This window comes from Ambystoma mexicanum, chromosome 1q (genome assembly GCF_040938575.1).
Source record: "Ambystoma mexicanum isolate Mex_15411 chromosome 1q, UKY_AmexF1_1, whole genome shotgun sequence".
NCBI lineage: Eukaryota > Metazoa > Chordata > Amphibia > Caudata > Ambystomatidae > Ambystoma > Ambystoma mexicanum.
This window is the reverse complement of record NC_090922.1, coordinates 1,344,601,916-1,344,623,815: the sequence shown is the minus strand read 5'-3', so window position 1 is coordinate 1,344,623,815 and position 21,900 is coordinate 1,344,601,916. Positions and strand designations below refer to the sequence as shown.

The window sequence follows — 21,900 nt, the reverse complement described above, 5'->3', positions numbered from 1 at the left end:
CTGAGGAGGCACTTCAAGGAACAAGGTGAAAGGTTTAGCGCGAAAAGGGGTTGTGGACATAAAAGGAGTCACAATTGGGCATTAGGGGCATAGGAGATAGCTCTGTCTTGGACTTCGAGAGGGCGTTAATGCCGAGGGGGAATACCAGAGGAGATGGAGGGGGGGTGGCGTACAAAGGGTGGGCATATCCTGGAGTTGGGGACGGGAAGTTGGGGAGTGGGGTGAGGCACCAGAGGTTAAAATGAAACTGGGTCTGTGAGGGGGGGGAGCAAGGGGGAACATGCGGGAGGGGGATTGAGCGAGCATCAATACTCTGTCTGGGTGGGGGAGCAGAGGGCATAGGGGGCACAGGAGCTCAGGCAGATGGGGACTTGGCATCCGATGGATGGGGATAGAGGAGTGGGAGCATTCAGGTGGGCTACACATAATGTAAGGGGGTTAAATTCCCCCTTGAAAAGGAAAAAATAGAGCTATTCACAAGAAAGATAGCCCTGAGCAATCTGGTGCTTCACAAGACCTATCTCCTAAGGAGGGACCAGGCAAAATTTTGGCTAAAAAGCTTTTCCTGTATATACTATGCATCCGGACCAACTACAACGGTTGGGGTGGCCCTGGCAATCCAAGATGGGGGTCAACCTAAAAATAATGATTCAAGTGGGGGGGGGGGGGTGGAGGTGGAGAATACATTATCTTAGTGGGCGATTACGAGGGGGTGACATGTACAATCGCCTCACTGCACACACCTAACCTGGGACAGGAGGCTTTCCTCAAGGATCTTTTGAGCACATTGGAGCGTTTTGTGAAGGGCCACATTTTATTGAAGGGGGACTTTAATCTGGCCTGGTACGGTAGATTAGACAGGTTGGAAGGCATAGGTACGCATAAAGGAGGGATAGCATCCAGGTCACTGCAGGAACGCCTTGAAGCCCTAGGACTCAGAGATATGTGGAGAGGACTTCACGGGGAAAAGGATGGCTTCACCTATTCGCACGTATATAGCTTGCACTCCTGGATTAATTATATTTGGGCGTCGGCTTCACTCCTGGGGTAAGTGACAGAAGTAGGGACCATGGGTATAGCAGATCATGCGGTAGTCACTATGACCTTATAAATGGCAGGGTGTAGGTGGGGGTTATGGGGCTGGAGAATGCCGGGGGAAGTTGCTAAAAAACCCGGTCATCAAATGGGAAATGGGAGGACAAGATTACCTCCTTTTTTAAGGAGAATAAGGCACAGGATATGGGGGAAGCGATACATTTAAGGCAACTATTAGGGGAAGAGCTCATTGCAGCTAAAGCAAGAAGGAACAAAGAGCTTCTGGCTAGGTTGCTGAAGGCCGAAGTGACCAAGAAGACAGTAACAGCAGTAGGGAATGATCTATAAGTGAAGATAAGCTTGCCGAGGCTGGGAGAGGTAGAGAGGGTAGAATTAGGGAAGGACATAACCAAGGAGGAGGTCCGTAGCATTATTAAAACATTGCCCCTCAAAGCGACAGGCCCAGACCGTTTCACAGCAGCCTTTTACAAGGCTTTTATGGTTACCTTAGCCCCCCCACAATTGTCGGGGCTGTACAACCGGGTCTGGGAAGTGGAGTGCATTTCGGTATCAATGGAGGAGGCTAAAATTACCCTTCTCTCTAAGCCCAACAAAGATCCCACCAAGTATTGCTCGTATCGGCCAATAGCATTGATCAAGGTTGATGCACAAATGTACACCAAAATCCTGGATAACCGATTTGAGGACTCCTCCCAGATGTGGTACACCCGGACCATGCAGGGTTCATGCAGGGCCCGCAAACATTTGATAATATACGACGGATAGCCCACCTGGTGGAGATAATGCACACAAGAGCTCAACTCCGGCAGTCCTCCTCTCCCTTGACGCGGAGAAGGTATTCAACAGCGTGGAATGGCCTTTTTTTGTTCCGAGTGATGGGGAAAATGGGCATGGACTTTATTGGGAGGGTCCAGGAGTGTTTTAAGACCCCCACGGCAAGGCTAGTTATTGACGGGACCCTGTCCCATAGTATCAATGAAACTAGGGGCACAAGACAAGGGTGCCCAGTGTTAGGGAGTATTCTCGTGTCTGCGCTAATTCACTTCAACCTTGGAGACCCAGAGCTCTTTTGCTGGATTTTAGGACTTCTTAATTTTAACCCTGAAGTGAGTGAGCCCTTTTTCCCACTCTCTCGTGTATCTTAATCGGATGTGGATTATGTGTTTCCTTCGACAAACTCCATAGGCATCTACTTTTTGTATGGTGACACACAGCACCTTCAGTGCAATGTCACAGACAAATCCTTTAGATTTATCTTAAGGTTTAAATATCTTTTCTTGGGTGAACTACAGAACCCAAGAACAGTAAAGTGAAATTGACTTTACTTACCTTTTCTCTTTGTAGGTCCAGCACACCCCACTGTATGTGGAGTGCTGGGGGTTACTTAGTAGACCCTTTTCCTAATGTAATATGTCCTCATGTAACATTTTTTAGGTTACCCTCACTACTTTAAATGGCTGGTAGCAGTGGTTTAATTTTCCTACCATTGTGCTTTTCTAACGCAGGCTGAATCCTCAGCTGCAGTATTGCACCCATGGGTGACCATTGTGTCAAAATGGCCCTGGTCGTCTTTTTTCGACATTTCTTGTTGGTGAGATGTTTCTTGAGTTTTACTCCGCGCACCAAACCAGGTTTGAGCCCTTTGTTCGTTTTGCCTTTGGCGGGCTTCAGTGCTGAAACCCACCTCTGGCTCCAGTGTGTCTGAAAGGGCAGCAAGTGAGGGAGGTTCCAGAAAACTCCCTTGTCCTTTGTCTTTAGGAATGCCTGAATGCACCCAGTCCCGATTGGCTGGCTGTCCTTTCAGGACAGCCACTCTGCTGTTTGAGTGACAGATACGCTGTGCATGAACCCTGCTTAAAAGGCGAGGTTTTGGGAGCTGCTTCGACCGGCATGTCTGCCTAAGAGCTCCCGCCTGGCCCAATATGCCATTCACCACAAATGCCGCTTCCATAGCCCGTCGGAGCCCGGAATTGAAATCGCCGTTACGGGAATCCCTTCTGCAGTCGCTGCTTGAGTGGGTCCCAGATCCAACCTAATGCGGCCCCTCATCAGCCCCGGGTCCCACTCGGCGGTTAAAATGGCCGCCGCATCCCCATGGCCCAGAGGCCTCCAGGAGGGGGAGGAGCGGGCATAATATCGCCGCCGAACAGCCGCCAAGTTTACTAAGGCAACTTCAGCTGGCCCGCTGCCCGCCTTCCGATCATGAACTGCATCTGACCTCATAGACTGCCTCCCGAGCAGTTCTGCGGAGCACATACCCCGGCGCCTGCTGAAGCAGCGCTCTGCAGCAGGCACAGGAGGATCCCCCAGCTCCCTACCATCCCCCCACCAACTGGTTCCTGTTCGCCATCTCCCTCCCGGCTCCAAACTTCTCTGCACAGGGGCAAGGCTACTCCGCCAAAATCAGCTCGAGCCCTCAAGAGGACTCAACCTACTTACCCCCCCTGGCCGCGGGTGCCCATCATCCTACCCTCCGCCCCTGCCGAGGCTGGGTGCTCCGACTCCAGCTCCAGCTGCCAGGGGAGGCCCCCGGTCCATACTCTCCCTCTGCAGGCTGCGGCTGCAACCCTCTCACCGGCACCTCCAGGGCTCCCGGTCGGGATCTCCGACTCCTCCGCTTTGGGCACTGGACCGCCGGGGATAGGCCGCAACACACGCCAACCCGGTTCACCCCAGACGCGGTGCATCACAGCAACCTCCAGCGACGGACTGCCGGCCTTCCGGGGCTCGCTACCATCCCCCGCCAACTGATTCCTTCTTTGCTTCTCCCGCCCGGACCCAAATCCCACTGCACAGCTGCAAGGTGATTCTGCCATAAACAACCGGAGCCGTCAAGAGGGATTAAACCTCCCACCACCCCTGCTGCGGACACCAGTCGCTCCCGCCCAAGGCTCCGACATCTACTCCGGCTGCCAGTAGAGGCCCCCGGACCATACCCCCCCTTCTGCTGACTGCACCCCACTCTACGTCTCCCTCGTGCACCAGGGACTCAAGATCTACGGGCATGCAGGGGCTGCTGATCCGACAACCCGCCCAGGCTGTTCTTGACACGCAGGACCCTCTACCTGGAGCCCTGCCACCCATCCGGCTCCCGTTCACAGAGGGGACCCAAACGCAGCCCGCAGCACCCAGAGAGAGAAAGCTGCTCCCCAAAGCGGCTTCCCAGAGGAGTGGGAACATCCCAGATCGGCAGACCCACACAGCACTTGCAACTGGAACACGCCAACGACCGCATTGCATCAGCGCACCAGCACCTGGGATATGAGGTGAGGAGTCTGGGGGAGGAATGCAACCAGGCCCGATTCGGGTGGGTCCCCAGTTCTGGCACCCACAGACGGAGCGGCCCAATCACCAAGAACACTCAACAGCAGGTCACGCCGGACCTAAACCCAAATCATCACAACCTCCCACCCCACCCCCAAGACCCAATCACACCACCACCGCCCAATTACCACCAAGGAGCATATCACAACTCGCCTTCGCCGGCAGCAGCCGCGGAAGGGTATGGAGGACAGGCACCGGATCCACAACTGCACACACGGAGAAATTGTTGAAACACCCATACAGAAGCTAAACCACTCAGATTCACCACCCACAAAATGTCTAAAAGCGGGAAGGCAGCAAAACAAACTTACATTGCCACCCTCATGGCTACCTCAGCCACTGAAAGGGCTAAGAAAGCTGATCCGCCGTAGGACACCGGCAAGAAAAGCATCCCCACACCAGCGGCACCGGAAGCCAATCCACCACAAGCAGCAACTTAAGCCGATCTTCAAGACCTACTATCAGCCCTGACCAGGGAAATTAAAAAAAGCACAGAAGAAGTCACCATGAAAACTCCTTAGACAAAAGGGTGGGGGAGGTAGAGCACTGAACCACCGAAATAGAATCAGAGGTCTGTGACCAAAGATTTGAAATTGAACACGATAAGGACAGAATAGCTGCCCTTGAGTCGAGATGCAACACCCTGGAAGCAAAACAGGAGGATTTAGAAAACCGATCACGGAGGAACAACATCAGGGTCCGAGGAATCCCAGCCTCTATCCCAGAGGCAGACCTGAAATCCTAAATATCGGATCTCTTCAGATTCATAATCACCCTACCGGACAACTCCCCCTTGGAGTTAGACCGGGTACACAGAACGATCCCAAGGAAAACATCCACGTTCCCCCCAGATGGGTTAGCTAGGATACACTGTTTCCAAATAAAAGAGGATATAATGTGGGAAGCAAGGCAGATGCGACAGATTACCTTCCGGGGATCTACGATCTCACTTTACCAAGACCTAGCGAACTCAACTCTCCAGAAACAGAAAACCATGCGGCCATTAACAGTCTGGCTGCAAGAAAAGACAAATTCCAAACCACTGGGGATTCCCCACTTCAGTAAAATTTAGAAGGGAGGGATCACACAGACGAATACAGTCGATGAAAGAAGCAGAGAAACTCATGGGCCAAAGAAGAGCAGAGGGGGTCTCTGAATCCGAAGAAACAAACCGCCCTCAACGGGCCAACTCTCCAGGGGGAGCGTGGTCAAAAACCAACAGACGACGCAGACTCAGGGGCCCTCCGAAGAAAGACGGTGACATGGGATGAGTGCCCGGCAATTGCCCAGAGGCCCTTTAGCCCTCAATTCTCACCAACATTCGAACAAAAGCGCGGGCAGCGGCAGAGCTTTGCCAAAGTTCATTTCGGCGGCCCAGTTGGCCAACACCAAGCGTATTGGTGCCACTAGTTCCCCAGTGGCAGTAGGAGGTCGTTTCTCCTACCAGTTCAAAGTTGGGAGGATGAGGGAGGGGGGGGATGGAGGGGGAAATGGGACTAAAAGGACGAACCCAAAGCTATGGTCCGTAATCATCTCCAGCCCTGTCCTTTTGCACTTCACCGCAACATGCAATAACAACAACAAGCGAAATACCACCTCAATATAACCACAAAAGCCGCTTCTAGTCTCACCGGTTGGGGGAACGAAACATGAGGCACACTCAACACAACAGAGCAGGCGATGGCTGATACAAACGAAATAAGAATCCTCTCCTGGAACATCGAAGGGATGAACTCACCAAGAAAACGCAGATCAGTGGAACACCGACTGGGCCAACTAACCGGCGACATCGTGCTACTTCAATAAACCCATCTACTAAAAGAAGACGAACACCGCATAAAATTCAAGAGATTCAAAAAAGCTTATTTCGCCTCATCAGGGAACAATACTACTTAGCGACAAAGTCCCGCTGTCCAAGATCACAATAAGGAGAGATCCATAGGGCCGCTATCTCCTACTCAAAGGCTTCTTCGAAGAGCTTCCCATCACGATCGTTACAATTTACAGCCCCAATACATCCCAAGGCAGCTTCATCGCGGACATCCTCCTGACCATCTTAGCCTACCGCGAAGGCCACCTGATCATCGGTGGGGATTTCAATTCCATGCCAAACCCGCAGCTGGACAAAACGCCCCCCCCCCACAAGCACAGACTTTACACAGGCCCTATCCCTAGCCAAACTATTCAGAGAAACAGAGACCGTAGATGTCTGGAGACTAAATAATGACAACTCACGAGACTACACGCACCACTCCAATGTTCACAAGGGCTACTCAAGAATAGACTTCATTCTAATCTCTGGAATAATGTTTCCATGTGTTAACAGCTCAGAAATCCATACCTGCATGATCTCTGATCACGCTCCAGTCTCCGTGAACCTAGCCATATCAGGCCAAAGAAACCCTATCCAGAGGTATTGGAAACTAAATGACTCCCTCCTACTAGACATTAGCATCAGAGCCGAAATGGAGGACTCAATAATCAACTACTTTAAGGAGAACACCACCGAGTCCTCCCCCACCAACATTATCTGGGACGCAATGAAGGCGGTACTCAGAGGCGAGCTGATCAGGGCAGGAGCGGAACAGAGAAGAATTTCAAACATAGCTACAACCAAGTTGGAAAAAGAGGTGGTCCAACTAGAAGCTCAGCTAAAAGCATGCTACACCAGGAAAACGAAAATAGCCCGGGAAATGCATTGGGCCGACCGGACGGCCAAATCACTAGCATATACAAAACAGTTCTATTACAACAAAGGGAACAAAGCAAATAGGATATTAGCGCAGAAGCTAAGGGCGATCCGCAGCCGAAACAATATTCTCAAGCTACATGGGGAAGATGGAAAGCTGCTCTACTCCAAGACGGAGAAAATTAGTGAACTAATGAGATATCATAAATCTACAATGTCCGGAGATCCCACGGTCCTAGACAAGCTACCAGAATACCTGGGGGCGCTGTCCCCCCAAAAGTTCAGCCCAGCTAGAATCCCTGGAAGCCCCCCATCAACGCTGAAGAAATTATCGAAGCCATCAAGGCCCTCAAATCTACAGCCCCTGGCCCAGATGGACTTACCGCAAACATTTACAAAAAATTCGCCAGAGTCTTGGCTCCCCAGCTGGCCGCCTTATTTAACTCCTTCCCATCTACAAGATCAGTCACGAAATCAATGGCCGCATCGATTACCGTCCTGCTACATAAACCCGGGAAGAATCCCGAGCTACCTGACTCTTACCGCCCGATATCACTCCTGAACAATGACGGCAAGATCTTCGCCAAAGTATTAGCCAGAAGAATGGGGCCGGTCCACCCATTCTTAATTGACCAAGATCAGACAGGGTTTATCCCGGGAAGAGGGACCCACGATAACATCAGGCGAACAATAAATTTAATTGAGAGTGCCCACAAAATGAAGATAGGGATGGCCGTGATCTCATTAGACGCCCACAAAGCCTTCGACCGGGTGGACTGGGGCTATATCCAAGCGGTTCTTAAACACTTTGGCCCCAACTTCACCACATGGGTTACGGCCAACTACCAAATCCCCACCACACAACTTCGAATTAATGGCACCAGGTCAGGACACATACACATATCTAGTGGCACCAGACAGGGTTGCCCACTATCACCCCTAGTTTTCTCCCTGTCCATGAAACCCTTCGCCGCTAGAATCAGACAAAATGAGAGTATAAAGGGGATATCGGTGGGTGACCAAGAATACAAAATCGCGCTATACGCTGATGACGTGTTAATCACTGCCACAAACCTAGCAATATCCCTGGGAGCACTATGGAAAGAAATCGGGGAGTTTGGTGCCCTATCAGGATTCAAGGTTAACCTATCCAAGTCCTCAGCATTAGCCATCAACCTCTCCACTCAAGAAAGATTCCCTTACCCCACTTTCACCAATCCCATGGGCCAAGGGTGCAATCGAATACCTTGGGGTCCAGATCACTAAAGACCCAACACGACTGTACTCGAACAACATCCCGCAATTAATCAGCGACCTGCAAAATGACCTTAAACAAGTAGAAGCAGCAGGAAATCTGGCTTGGGCGAATTACCGCCATCAAAATGAACCTGATCCCCAGATGGCTATACCACTGTGCAGCACTACCAATACAGATCCCGGGCCCTGCCATAAAAGCTCTACAAAAGAAAATACTGGAATTTGTATGGGGGGGGGGTCCTCGAATTAACAAACGAATTATGCTGATGGTGAAACCACAGGGGGGGGGGCTGGGAGTGCCTGACTTGGCCAGATACACCCTAGCCGCTCAATTATCACACGCCTTCTCCTGGGTGCAAGAAACAGACCTCCCGAAATGGAGGCAAATCGATGAGTCCTGGTGTCCGGTCCCATTACCCGATCTCCCACACCTACCAAACATAAAGCCAAAGGCAAACAGCAGCCCCTCCCCCCCCCATCAGCCACGGCGGTAACGACCCATTGCTGGAAAGCCGCAGCTCGGAAGTGGGGCATAGGAGGCGCTTTGGGACCCATGACCCCCGTCTGGAATAATCCTGAATTCTTACTGGGAAACCCCCCTTCAGGACTTCCAAGCATGGGCAGCATGGGCATTAGGGGGCCTGGAGAGAACTAGCGACTTCCTAGAAGAGGGCTCACCCATCACGTTCGAGAGGTGCAAAATAAAATTTGGAGTGGGAAGCGGGAAAGATTCCGCTATACCCAAATCAGGCACTTGGTGTCCCACAGGACAACCCGAGAAAAATGCTCTAGAGAACCAACAGCACTGGATCTCCCGCCAACAACACCACCCAGCAGGGGCAGGACTTTGACTATCTACCGGCTCCTAGACAGGTCAGACACCTCAAAAAAAGAAAGATACATGATAGAGTGGGAAAAGGATCTTGGGCGAGAAATAGTGGTGGAAGAATGGGGGAAAATATGGGCCAGATGCACAAAAGCTCACAATGCATCACAAACAGGGAAGGGGGTTATAAACTTTGCTATAGATACTATATCACCCCAACTCAAATTCACAAAGCCAACCCAGATATCCCCGATATCTGCTGGCGCTCTTGCCCAGTCCCCGGATCACTATTCCACTTGCTGTGGTCCTGCCCAAAGGCAGAGGCATACTGGAAGAAAGTCCTAAAACATTTCAAAGAAATCACTGGGCTCTCCATACCCTGGGACCCAGGAATTGTCCTTATAGGTGAAACTGGAGACGGAGCATTCCCGATTTCAGGACAAATACCCCGCCTATGCAATCACCTACAACTAGCCACAAAAATCGCAATGGCCCGACTATGGAAAGACGAAAGTGGCCCCTCGATAGCCTTAAGGTGGGCCAAATGCTGGGACATAGCAGTAGCTGAGAAAATCACAGCAATACAAACAGGCTCCCTAAATAGAATCCTGAATATATGGGACCCATTTATGGACTACGCGGCCAAATCCCCAGTTCTCACTAAGAGAACCCCCACTCACCAGATGGCTCCAATGTAGACCACTTTACTGATCACGAGAACTCTCCAAAGCATGCCAAAGGCAAGACCGACACCTATCCTCGACCAATGTGCACCACCGACAATGGCCAGGAGACCAGCACCAACCCTACACCCAACCCACAAACATTCTGAGAGACACTTCATCATGAATTCATAATTATTGCATTGTTGTAAAGAATATATTACTTTGAAAAAAATAAATAAAATGTTATAAAAACAAAAAAAGCGAGGTTTCTTGGACTGAAGCGAGAGTCAACCACTAGGAAGAACAACCCGACAAAGAAACTGCGAACAAAAGGCTGCTGCATTCTCCCGGATCATTGAACTGCCTGGTGAAGCCCTGCTGCTGTGTTGAAACTCCTTTTTCAAATCGACAAGAGAAGCTTTGGACGGAACGACTTCTTCCCTTGGGTTGGTGGGACCAACTAACCCCGAGACAAACTTTGCTGGAAGACCGTCCCCAACTGGCTGTACTTCTTTGCTGCTGCTGGAACAGAGTGCCAGCCGTTGAGAAATCCGTAGACGAGTGCAACGTCTGTAAGCCGGCCAAAAGCTCCAGTAATCTCCTGAGAACCCTCCCGAAGCAAGATGACCCAAGCTCGAGTCGCCTCACCAGAGTGCTGGACTCAAGCAGTGAAGGAAGCCCATCCAGTGTCCAAGATCTGCAGTGGTGCTATTTACCAAGTGCTGAAACCGCAAAGTGCAGCTGATCCGGAGAACGCCCATACCTGCCGCCGACCTATGAATTGCTGTACAGGAGTTCTTCAGACGTTGTCCTTCTTGTCCCCATGACTGAGGACCAGGAACACAGGATCTGCATCACTGCAACCAACCAGAAGCCCAGCTGGAGCCTCTTCTAACCAAAAGGTACCGTTCTGACGTTGGGGTACACACCTCATGGTCTGTAGCTTGCTCTTCTCAGTTGGATTTGCAGTAGCTTCTTTTCTAGAGTTGATTGTAACTCTACAAGTGTAAAAGTGTGTAGCCCAACAGTAATTTTCTTCAAGAAACTAACTTTATGCGAGACTTTTTTTCTATCTAAGAAGTGCCTCAGCTCCGTAGACTTTGTTCCAATTGACTTTGGCTTTCCCGGCTCCCTGCAGACTCTTCTAATCCATTGACCGATTCTTACTGTCCCTCATAGGTGAACCATTTGTTTTTAACTAATATTGCTGGGAAAGGTTTTTATCTAGACGCAATTGGAAGATTTAAAAGTGCTCACATGCTCCGAGAACCTGTCTAACCTCTTTTTCCTTCCTTTAACCTTTCCTTTCTGCCAACCTCAGAATTTGTCCTAGATAGTGAATCCACCTCAGGGTGTAGGAAGTGTGTATGAAGCATCTCTAAAGACTATCTACTTGTTTGAATTGATTCTGAGAATGTATTTCAGAGTGTATGTTTATTGTTGCACATTGCCCTTTTTAAATAATGCTCATTTAAAACTGACTTAAAAGTATAGTCCAGTAAAAACATTATTTAAAAAATAGATAGGCAACATAAAAAAAAAAATACTAGCACTTTTTTTTAAAACTTCCTATGTAAAATCTTGAGCTATTCAAGCTCAAAATTCGCAAAAGCAAGCACATGAGCGTATCCATTTTGTGAAATGGATGCCCGCCTGTGCTGGCTTTTGCGGCACTAATGAAGGAAAAGCCAGCCAGCTGTAGTAAAAAGCTACCGCTGGGTGGCTTTTCCTTCATTGGTGCTGTACGCGGAGGACGGGGACCGGAGACCAGAGCAGGAAAGCTGCAGCTGAATCTCGGTAAGTGGCATTTATTTTTAAAAAAAAATAAGCACTAGCTACGGTTTTTTTTTTCTAAGTTTTCCGGGCTGGAGGAGCCCGGAAAACTTAGAAATAAAACTGCAGCTTTAAAAACGTTGCATTTATGTTTGCGGTCGCTTTTGAAGCGACCGCAAACATAAATACAACTTTGTGTTTGAAAACGCTGCGGTTTTTCTTTCCGAGTTTCTTAGGCTCCTCCGAGTTTTTCTTTCCAAGTTTCTCAGGCTCCTCTGGCTCGGAGGAGCCTGAGAAACTCGGAAAGAAAAACCGCAGTGTTTTCAAACACAACCGCGTTGTGTTTCTGCCTGCTGTGGCTATCACTTTGGGTCTCCGGTGCTCCCCCAGGCGAGCACCGGAGACCCAAAGTGAAAGCCAAGGCAGGCAGAAACAACGCAGTTGTGTTTCTGCCTAAATCTGCTTTCCCATTTGGGGCTGTCGGGCCCCCCGTGGGGAGTAAAAGATTTAGGCAGAAACACTGCAGCATTTAGCATTTCCCATTTGGGGCTCTCGGGCCCCCCGTGGGGAGCCCGAGAGCCCGAAATGGGAAATCAGCTGTAGGCAGAAACACTGCGGCATGTAAACACAACCGCGTTGTGTTTCTACCTGCCTTGGCTTTCACTTTGGGTCTCCGGTGCTCCCCTTGGGGAGCACCGGAGACCCAAAGTGATAGCCACAGCAGGCAGAAACACAACGCGGTTGTGTTTGAAAACGCTGCGGTTTTTCTTTCCAAGTTTCTCAGGCTCCTCCAAGCCGGAGGAGCCTGAGAAACTTGGAAAGGAAAACCGCAGCGTTTTCAAACACAACGTTGTATTTATGTTTGCGGTCACTTCGTTTTTAAAGCTGCGGTTTTATTTCTAAGTTTTCCGGGCTCCTCCAGCCTGGAAAACTTAGAAAAATAAAACGCAGCTAGTGCTTATTTTTAAAAAATAAATAAATAGCACTTACCGAGATTCAGCTGCAGCTTTCCTGCTCTGGTCTCCGGTCCCCGTCCTCCGCGTACAGCACCAATGAAGGAAAGGCCACCCAGCGGTAGCTTTTGTTTGCTACAGCTGGCTGGCTTTTCCTTCATTAGTGCTGCAAAAGCAAAAGCCAGCACAGGCGGGCATCTATTTCACAAAATGGATGCGCCCATGTGCTTGCTTTTGCGAATTTTGAGCTTGAATAGCTCAAAATTTTACATAGGAAGATTTTTAAAAAAAAGTGCTAGCATTTTTTTTTTAATGTTGCCTATCTATTTTTTAAATAAAATTTTTTAATGGACTATCCCTTTAAATAAATAATTATTTTACTAGAAAACCTTGAATATAAGTGTTTGAATACTTGCATTTGTGAATTTCAATTCAACAGCTCACATTTACTCCTCGAGATAAGTCTGGCTGCTCAGTCACACTACCAACTTGTGTAGTACAGACCTACACCAATAGGTGGGTTACCTAAAACCAAGAGGACAAAGGCTGTGAAGGCTCTCAATTCTTGCCCAACACCCACTTTTGCCCCTGCTTTACGCAATATATCTGGAGCCCCTACTCCAGGGACTGCAGGACTCAAAAAGTCTGGCAGATCCCATTTGGGAGGGTGGGGGGGTGGGGAGGAAGGGGGAGTCCAGCATAAAGTAGCGGCATTCGTGGAGGACATGCTCCTGGCCCTCACAAACCCAGAGGCGTCACTGGGGGCATGAAGAAAGAATCTCACGGAATTTGGGGCAGTCTCAGGGCTGAGGATTAACAAATCGCAAGGTTCGCTGGATGGGGAAGCAGTACGGATGCACTCATCTACTCGAGTGCCATAACCAAGCGGATGGTTGACACATTAGCCACAATATTTGGCACTATGACATTTCCTTCATTATTCACGCCTATCTTTCGGAGCCCAGGCTTAACGCTGGGAATGGAACCATGGACTTTCTCCCGAGGGAAGGAGGGGGGTGTCGGAAGATAAGGGGTATGTTCCAGGGCCAGACGGTCAAATCATTTGTCGAATATAAACTATGCATCAGGATGGGTGAAAAGGAGGTATTGTCAGAGTAGACATTGTGTTTTACATCCAGGAAGGAAGGCAGCAGCGACCCGCCAGTTCACTGCTTTCGAGAAATTCCTCACACCACAGGACGGGGCAAGTGGCCTCATTTCAAACCTGTATAAGATCTTTGACGACGAAATCCCTAGGGCATTGTGGGAATACATGTTAAAGGTATTTGTATCATACACTGTCGCCACCGGAGTGGTCCCCAGGCACTCTTGCAGATCTGAAGAGGAGGATGTGAAAAAAAAGGGGGAGTGGGAGAAGAATATAGGTAAGGACAATTCTAGGGAAGACTGGAAGAAGGTGTAGAAGCTTGGTCCGAAGTTGCTGTAGGCATCCCAACTCCGTGGATGCTGGTATAAATTGATTTTACACAAAATATAGCCAGTGTCCTCGAAGACATGTTGGAGTGGATGTGGGGGCAACAGGACTTGGACTCATATGGTGGAAATGCCCCAAGATGGTGTCCTTTTTGGGAAGAGGTGGAGGAGGCACTAAAAACAACCTTTGGGGAGGATGGCAGGAACTCCCCCGGAGGAAGTGTTATTGGGCTTGGAGGGAGTGAGGTGGAACCCAGATGCCGAGGAAGGCCCGTTTGGTGCTGACACTAGCCACTATGTTGCTCATTGCGCAGAGCTCGAGATAACATCTCTTCAGGACTGGTTGCACAAGGTGTGGGAATTTTTGGGGCTAGAGAGGGGCTCGTATCCTGTCAAAAATAGACTCTTACTCCACAAAAGATTGGGGTGACGTTTTGTCCTTTTTGAAAGAGGTTTACCGACTCAAATGGTGTCCTGAAGCTTTTGGACATAAACTAGTACACAGGACAACAAATGGCCTACCCTGGATAAATACTGCATGTTCATCTCGGGGAGGGGGGCGGGATGGAAACAAATGTGTTATGTGTTGATGACTTTTCCAACTGTACTGGAAAATATATATTTTTTTTTTTAAAGGAGTTGGGCCTTACTACACTGCACAACCTGAAAAAAGTGATGCGTAGTAAACTGTACTTAAGCATAAATTGTCAAGCGGATTGCGTGGAAAACCCTGGAATCCTACTTGTGTTTGAGGCTTATTTGCGTTTTCGCAAAGCTAACCAAGCAGACAGAGACCTAGCTAGATCTATGCGACTTTATCTAGAAAATATTTGGTTGGCCTCCGTTGACCATGAGATTGGAAACCACGCTTATCAGTTTAAGGCAAAATCACATATGAGGGACACAGTTAGATCCATTTACTCTTCATCCAAAAAACATTATGGGGAGTTTGAAGCACCGCACTTTGAACTTGAAAAGCCGCGTAGTTATTTAACTAAAGTGTGCCCACATACCTTGAGACGGTTTATTTTGTATTTGAGGCTAAACATCCTCCCGGTGATGGAATACCTTGGTGCATGGCAGAGGGTATCTAGAGAAAGGAGACTATGTTGGCTGTGTGCAAACTTCGTAAAAACTAGCAGACATGTTTTTACTGCATGTGAGAACGCAGCTGACCTATATATAAAGGGTGCGAACGATTTTGCTCATCATCTGAGGCGATTGAATCTGACCAGGTTTGGCCTACAATTATGGCAGACGATGGTTATTACAGCCACAACTGGGCATGTTTGAGACAAGATTCAGCCTCTCTGGATATGCAAGACTATGGTATAATGTATAATATATGCGATCATTGGAATTAACTTGGTAGATTATGGGGAGTAGTTCTTATGAAGGGTGAATACCATTTCCATGATACTCAGACCTTGCTATTGAGAACGGGGATGTTTAAAAAAAAAAAAAAAAAAAATTCTCCTTTTACTACAAACGCACTTTGTTTGCAGTAAATGTCAATACAAGGTCACTGAGCATGGTTGGCAGCATTGCACGAAATATGAGGTGTGCTAATGGCAACATGCACCATTTTACAAAAAGCACTGGTAAATAGTTATCAGTCACACTGGGCCAAGTGCAATTCTCTTAGGTCGAGTATGTAAACTAAGGAATAAGTCCTGCAGGTCTAGTGGGATTTTTAAGTATTTGCAAGGCCTGCTAAGTATGAACTGGAGGGGATGTCGTTTTATTTAGGGTGTATTTTATATTGTTGTTTTGATGTGGTTTTAGTCTGCGATGATGAAATGTAAATAATTGTATTTTTATAGCTTTATGCAAAAGGATTATTTTGTAGCCATATCCATTTATATTTTTTTAAAGTAGTCATTCATTGCAATTAAGTGAAACGGTACAGCAAAACACAAATACGTTTTTTTTCCACCGGTGCTTTAGTATGTTGTACTTAACTGTCACAAATTACATATTTCAAAAGAAAGCAAGTTCATTCCATGCATCATGTGATGGTAGGACTCGCCAGCCAATAGAAAAATAGCAGCATTAACCCCCAAGTTGTGAAAATGCAATCCGACACAAAAAAAATAATCATACATGAAGAACTGGCCTCCAAACACAGTGCAACTGAGAGATATATTCAAACACAAGTGAGAGTCGAATTCTCATCTCATCCGAACAGAATGACTCACTGTTTACTTCAGCTGAAAGGAAGGCAGCTAAACACAGAACGATGTCATTATTACTACGGGTGTGTTCTATTGTCTAGATTGGGGGCTGATATTGGAACGGCATTATTATTGGCACCAGTCAGTCAAAAATATTCTGCAAAATATTAAACAGGCGTACACAACAAAACAGAAAACTGTTTTCTTCTCACAGTGAAGCCAATGCTTTAACTTGTAATTTATTGAAAATAGAACCTACGGTAAAGATATGTTAGCCACATTTGCCAAAAGAGTCAGTTGTGGGTATTTTGCCCGCTTTCACAACTAAAGGCCTCAAAGGCGCATGCATATTCGCTAGCCGGCTGTTCCCAGCACTTCGGGTGGCTGTGATAGCAGGCTCTAAACCCGATTTTTGAAGGTCTCGGTTTATCTGAGGCCGACAAAAAAAAAGAAAAATGACTTGTCAAAAGGACCTTACATACTACAGTTCCTACTGCGTATTTATGCATTAGGACTATTACAAAATACTATCAGATCTGCTCAAGCTCACTGATCAAGTTTCACCAAAGATTGTGTACGTGAATAGAGAAGCACGAACATTATTCTGACAAATTCTAAGCAAAGAATTCCAGATACCAAAACAATGGTATTCTTTCGAAAAATGTAAAGGGCATTTGATGACAGAATAAACAAGTGTCACATCGTTTAAGACGCTAGGACTGGATTGTATTGACGTCTAAACAAATACGGGCAACTGGGAGTGGGCGAGGAGTGCGCAAATTCAGATTTTTGCATTGGGTCAACCTGCCAACAATTGCGCATGTAACGTGCTGCCAAATAGTGCACATCTACAAAATTGTAAAACTTAAAGCTATAAACACAACATTCTCGTGCTTGCTCTTTCAAGAAAAACCCACAAAAAGTTAATGACATTTTCCAAACATGGCGGGAGTGTGGTTAATCCCATTTAAACATTTGGACGGCAGGCTTGTTTTTAGTACAGAACGTTAAATCTTAGTTGTTTTAAATAAAAACGAATAATACGTGTAAACTACTGAATGCAGTGTAAAGACAGAAGTTGAAATAAGATGGATGGAAAATGCAATAAAAAGTCACGGTACAAGAAGTAGCTCAAATACATGGTATATGACCCCTTCTCATGTAGCAGTTAGAAATTCAACCAAGGCACACTTGACAGGAGCTTCGAAGTAATGTGCAATGCAAAACCGTGTACCGGTTATCTTTTTAATCACCTGCATTTAGGGGGTTGGTGTTAGTTATTTCCAAGTGTGTGTAGGTGTCCACAACTTTCAGTACGTAATAGTACGTTGGCACATACAATAAGACTGACTGGTTTAAGGGCCCACCCATGTTATTTATGCCTTGAAAGATTGAGAAGTGACAGCAGGCGCTGGATTTCCAACTGAAACATTCAAGCGATTTACAAATTGTTGAAAGCAAATTACTCGAAATTTTAAGTGTGGAAAACGTTGACATTTTCCTTGTTTCTCTCCACTCCCAGAAGCAGCCCTCATTCTCGTGCACAGCGGTGTCTTCTCATGCTCACATTTGCACTCTTGGGTATTCCTTTCCCAGGTGTAGGCGTGCACGTCAAAACAAAACGACAAAACAGTGCGTTCAGCCCCATACCGAAAGACACAGCGCTTCCTCCGTCTACCCTGCAGCCGCATTCGCAGCACTGGCTCCCTGTCCGCAATTAATTGTACACAAGTTGGGGCCAAGACCAACCCCATTAGCCAGAACCCCAACTCTGCGGGAACTCCGAGGGGTAAAGAGATCCCACCGGAGTTCCCGCAGCTTTCGTAAATGCGAGGCGTAATGTAATTACGACGCTCGCAGTCTTGTAGAGAGAGAGAGAGAGAGAGAGAAGCTGGAGCTAACGCCCAAAGCGAAACCCGCGGACATCCCACTCTGCTCACTGGGTCGGAGGCGCGCGCCTAAGCGAGCCCCCGGCTCGGGCGGGGCGACAGGCCCCGCACTCACAGCGGACCCCAGCAGCACAGAGGAGGGCTCGGACGGGGCAGAGAGGTTACCTGTGTCAGCGAGAGGTTGGCAGCCATGCTGTTTCCCGTCCCATGTAGCCCATCATGCACTGTAAGGGAGGAGGGAGGGCCGGGGAGTAACAAAAGTTCAGCAACTTCTCCTCCCAGAGGAGGCAGCCTGCAAAACCCGGCGCTGGAGCACAGCCGCCGCCTCCGACGGTTTGCCGTCGATGGCCTGAAGCAAGTCTCAGGATAATGCCCTCATCTCTACATTACAGATATCGCGGTTATGTAATAACCCACACTTTTCACTACACATGTCATTCTTGCAATATTTTAACGGATGGACCGCATTGTAAAATGCGATGTGTGCATGTTTATGAGATGATATGGCATTTTGTTGTGGCATAATGACCACAGGCACTGAGTGTGGTTTAGAGTTTTAATAATCAGGTGACGCACAATGGTGGAAAACAGCCTTTCAGTCAGATAGTGTCCTTGGGGAATCACTACAGTTGCTTCACTGCTGCATTACAGTTCTGAGCCATGATATTTAAGTCACAATTCATGATATGATGGCAAGTCACAGGCCTGCTACAGCATAGCTCTCAACCATTTGTGTCGCAAAGGTGGGTGTAAAGCCCCAATGTTATTTTTGGCGGGTGAGAGGCCCATTGAAACGAATGGGTGTGCAGGAGGCTCGGTGGGTGACACCCGCCAAAAGCATGTGACCCAGGCCCCGGGCCGCATGAAATGCGGGACGATAGAGGGTCTGGGAGTTTAGGCGCGGGGTGGGGAAAACAACGCGAAAGCATAGGGAGGGGCGTCCGAACGACGCCACAAGAAATAAAAGCCCAGGAAGGGCAGGAAACAGCACCTGGGAAGGTGCAAAATGTAACAGCAAGGGGTTGGGGGGGGGGCTAACCCGGCCGCCCCCAGGAAGGAACAAAAGGCCTAGGGTATAAGTATGCCTGGAAAAAGAGAGGCGGCACAAACCAGGTAAGAGCTCACCTCCCTCGGGTAGGCTCTTAGTGCCTGGAGACGGGGAAGGAAAAAGGTTTGCTCTTGCGGGCTCACGCATTTTCCTACCTCTCGGAATTCGGCCTAAACGCAATGGCTACGAGTCGCCCAACGGTGCCGGAGCAGGAGCGACCCAGAAGTACCAGCTGTGAACGAACAAAGGACTTTCGCTGTGGTCAAACGGGAAGCGTGGCTGACAGAATTCAGACGAGAAGGATGGCGGAAGGAAGAGCAAAAAGGGCCCAAGAATTCTCAGAATGGGCGAGAAAGGCAGAGAAGGAATACGGGGCACAATGGGTGCTGGAGAGAATGCAGAAAGAAGAAAGGGCGAAGACAACGAACGTCACCTCTGCTGTTCATAGAGCCCAGCAGCAGCGAAGGAAAAGACGAGGTACCGCAAGGACAGAAAAGGGGAAGAGCGCAGTCGAAGAGATCAGAGGAACAGACAGAGGCACCGACCAAGAAAAAGAAAAAAGATAAAAAGAAAGGTACTGTGAATAATAATGTGGGGAATAAAATCGTAAAAATGTTAAAAAATTGCGTCACGGTTTCAGGTAAATCGCCCAGAACCAATGACAAGAAGAACAGAGGGGGGAAGGGATCCAGGGAGGAGCAGCAAGGGAGTTCCTCAACTGAAGCAAGCAGTGATGACAAAGAAAGGGATCATCTAAGGGCTTGGGTAAAATGGAGGGGAGTGGTGAGCAGGGAAAAACAGAGAGGGGCATGGGGGGCAGGGGCAGAACCCAGGGAAACCCCGGTCCCGGCACCACAAGGGGCACCAGTAGAACCCAGGGATACCCCGGTCCCAGCACCACAAGGGGCACCAATAATCCCAGCACCACAAGGTGCACCGCAGGGCCAAACATAGTGGCAGGGGTCACACCACCGGGGGCAACACCGACGGTGGCAGCGGCAGAAAATGGGGGGTCACTCATGATGAAATATGGCAGGCCAACCATGGGTAAAGATGCACATGAAAGCGATGGCTTGGTACATAAATGACAAAGTAAAGGAAAAAATATGGAGGAAGGAATTGATCGATATCGTTACATTGTTAGATTGTCAAAAGAGGGGGATGAATGTGGCCCTAGAGGACATGAAGGAGGACGAGAAAAGTTTACTTAAAAAGGGGCCAGTAGTAAGGAATTTTGAAAACTGGATGTCGGCCTTCACCATAATGACTACAATTATATTACAAAAATTCCCGGAAGACGGGGTAGCATTAGTTGCCTATCATGAGAGGGTGCTGAAGGTAGACGCAGCATTTGGAGGTGACGCATGGCTGGAGTACGATCACGAGTTCAGAAAGGAGATGGACTGCTTTCGGATATGGGTTGGGATGAAGAAAACTTTAATCTCTAAATATTTAATGTGCTAAAGGAGAATTGGGATTCCAAGGAGCGGAGAACAGGGGGGCAGCAGGGAAGGCAGTATTGGCAAAAGGATTACAAAGCGGATTATAGATACAATAGTAGTAAATATGAATCCAGCCATGACGGCAATAGAGAACAGAGTTTGCGGAGCAGAAATTATGGGTCACAGAGAAGGTGGCAGAGCAGCCTGCCCCCGACAACACAGGGGGAGGCAGTGGGAGCACAGGGACAACGCGAGCAGAACCAGGACAATGTAGGAGTTTTGAAAAGGGGGTACCATGTAGCTGGGGATCGAAGTGCAAGTTCAGCCACAAGTGCGAGAGATGTAAGGGTGACCACAGCAGCTCCAAGTGCACAGGGCCACAGCTCCAAGCGGCAGAAGCGATGAGACGTGGAAATAAGAACTGGGGCGGGAAGGGGGTCACGGCGGGAAAAAATTGAGAGATGGAAAGGTGGCTCCAGAAATACACAGACCAAGAAACGGCCTAGAGCGATACAACGGTAGCATATTCAGACTTCGAGTAGGCAGTAGAACTGGTCAGGAAAGCGGGAAAAAGGGCATGGATGGCCTTCTGCCCGTTGCCAGTCAACATCAGATCACGAAGACGGTTACATAGGCATTGGGAGGGGGAATACTTCGTCGACAACTGCCTCCCGATGGGGTACGCCATCTCAGGCGCATATTCTATCGTGGAAATAACAAGCAAGTGGAGTTTTCCTCTGGCGGAGGAGAAAACGGTGGGCCCAACGCAGATTATCCAATTCCTAGGAAGAGAAATTGACTCAAACAAAGGAAGGTGTCGGATCCCGGTGACAAGATGACGGATCTGCTAGCGACAGTGAGAGAATTGCAAGCACTGGCAGGAAAGCGGAACGTCGCAGGGAGAATCATACCACAGGGGAGGCATTCCAGAGAAGTATTGAGCTGAAAACGAGAGGTTCTACAATGGGGGCACCACAGAGTCAGGTTAGGTGGAGGAATCAAGAAAGATCTGGAAGTGTGGGAAGAACTGCTGAAATCTTTAATGGGTCGGTGATATGGCAATCACCGGTGAACGAGGAAGTAAAAGGGTATTGTTCACCATGCAGCAGGTGGCCTTGGGTTTGGCGCAATACTGGGGAAACAGTGGTGTGCAGGCGAGTGGCCAAAAAACATGGCAGGTGGCGGAAGGAACAAAAAACATAACGCTGTGGAGCCCTTCCCGATATGGGTCACGTTATGCGCATGGGGGGAAGAGCTAGGGAACAGGGAGTTAACAGTATGGTCAGATAACATGGCGGTGGTGCACGTGTTGAATAAAGGAAGTGCGTCAGGCACAATAGGTTAGGATTAATGAGGGCAATCACACTGGA

General features: G+C 48.6%; 1 protein-coding gene across 2 annotated transcripts in view; it reads right to left on the bottom strand.

Moving 5' to 3' along the window:
• The window catches only part of EPS15 (epidermal growth factor receptor pathway substrate 15), a 1,698,287-nt gene extending 1,679,950 nt beyond the window's left edge, over nucleotides 1–18,337 (bottom strand). The window contains exon 1 of one of the 2 annotated variants that reach the window (XM_069642214.1): nucleotides 18,206–18,337. In XM_069642214.1, coding sequence (XP_069498315.1) covers nucleotides 18,206–18,232 — 27 coding nt within the window. In that variant the 5' untranslated portion in view covers nucleotides 18,233–18,337. The remainder of the gene's footprint in view (nucleotides 1–18,205) is intronic. The other variant, XM_069642213.1, reaches the window with a different exon arrangement.
• Nucleotides 18,338–21,900: the final 3,563 nt, after the last annotated feature.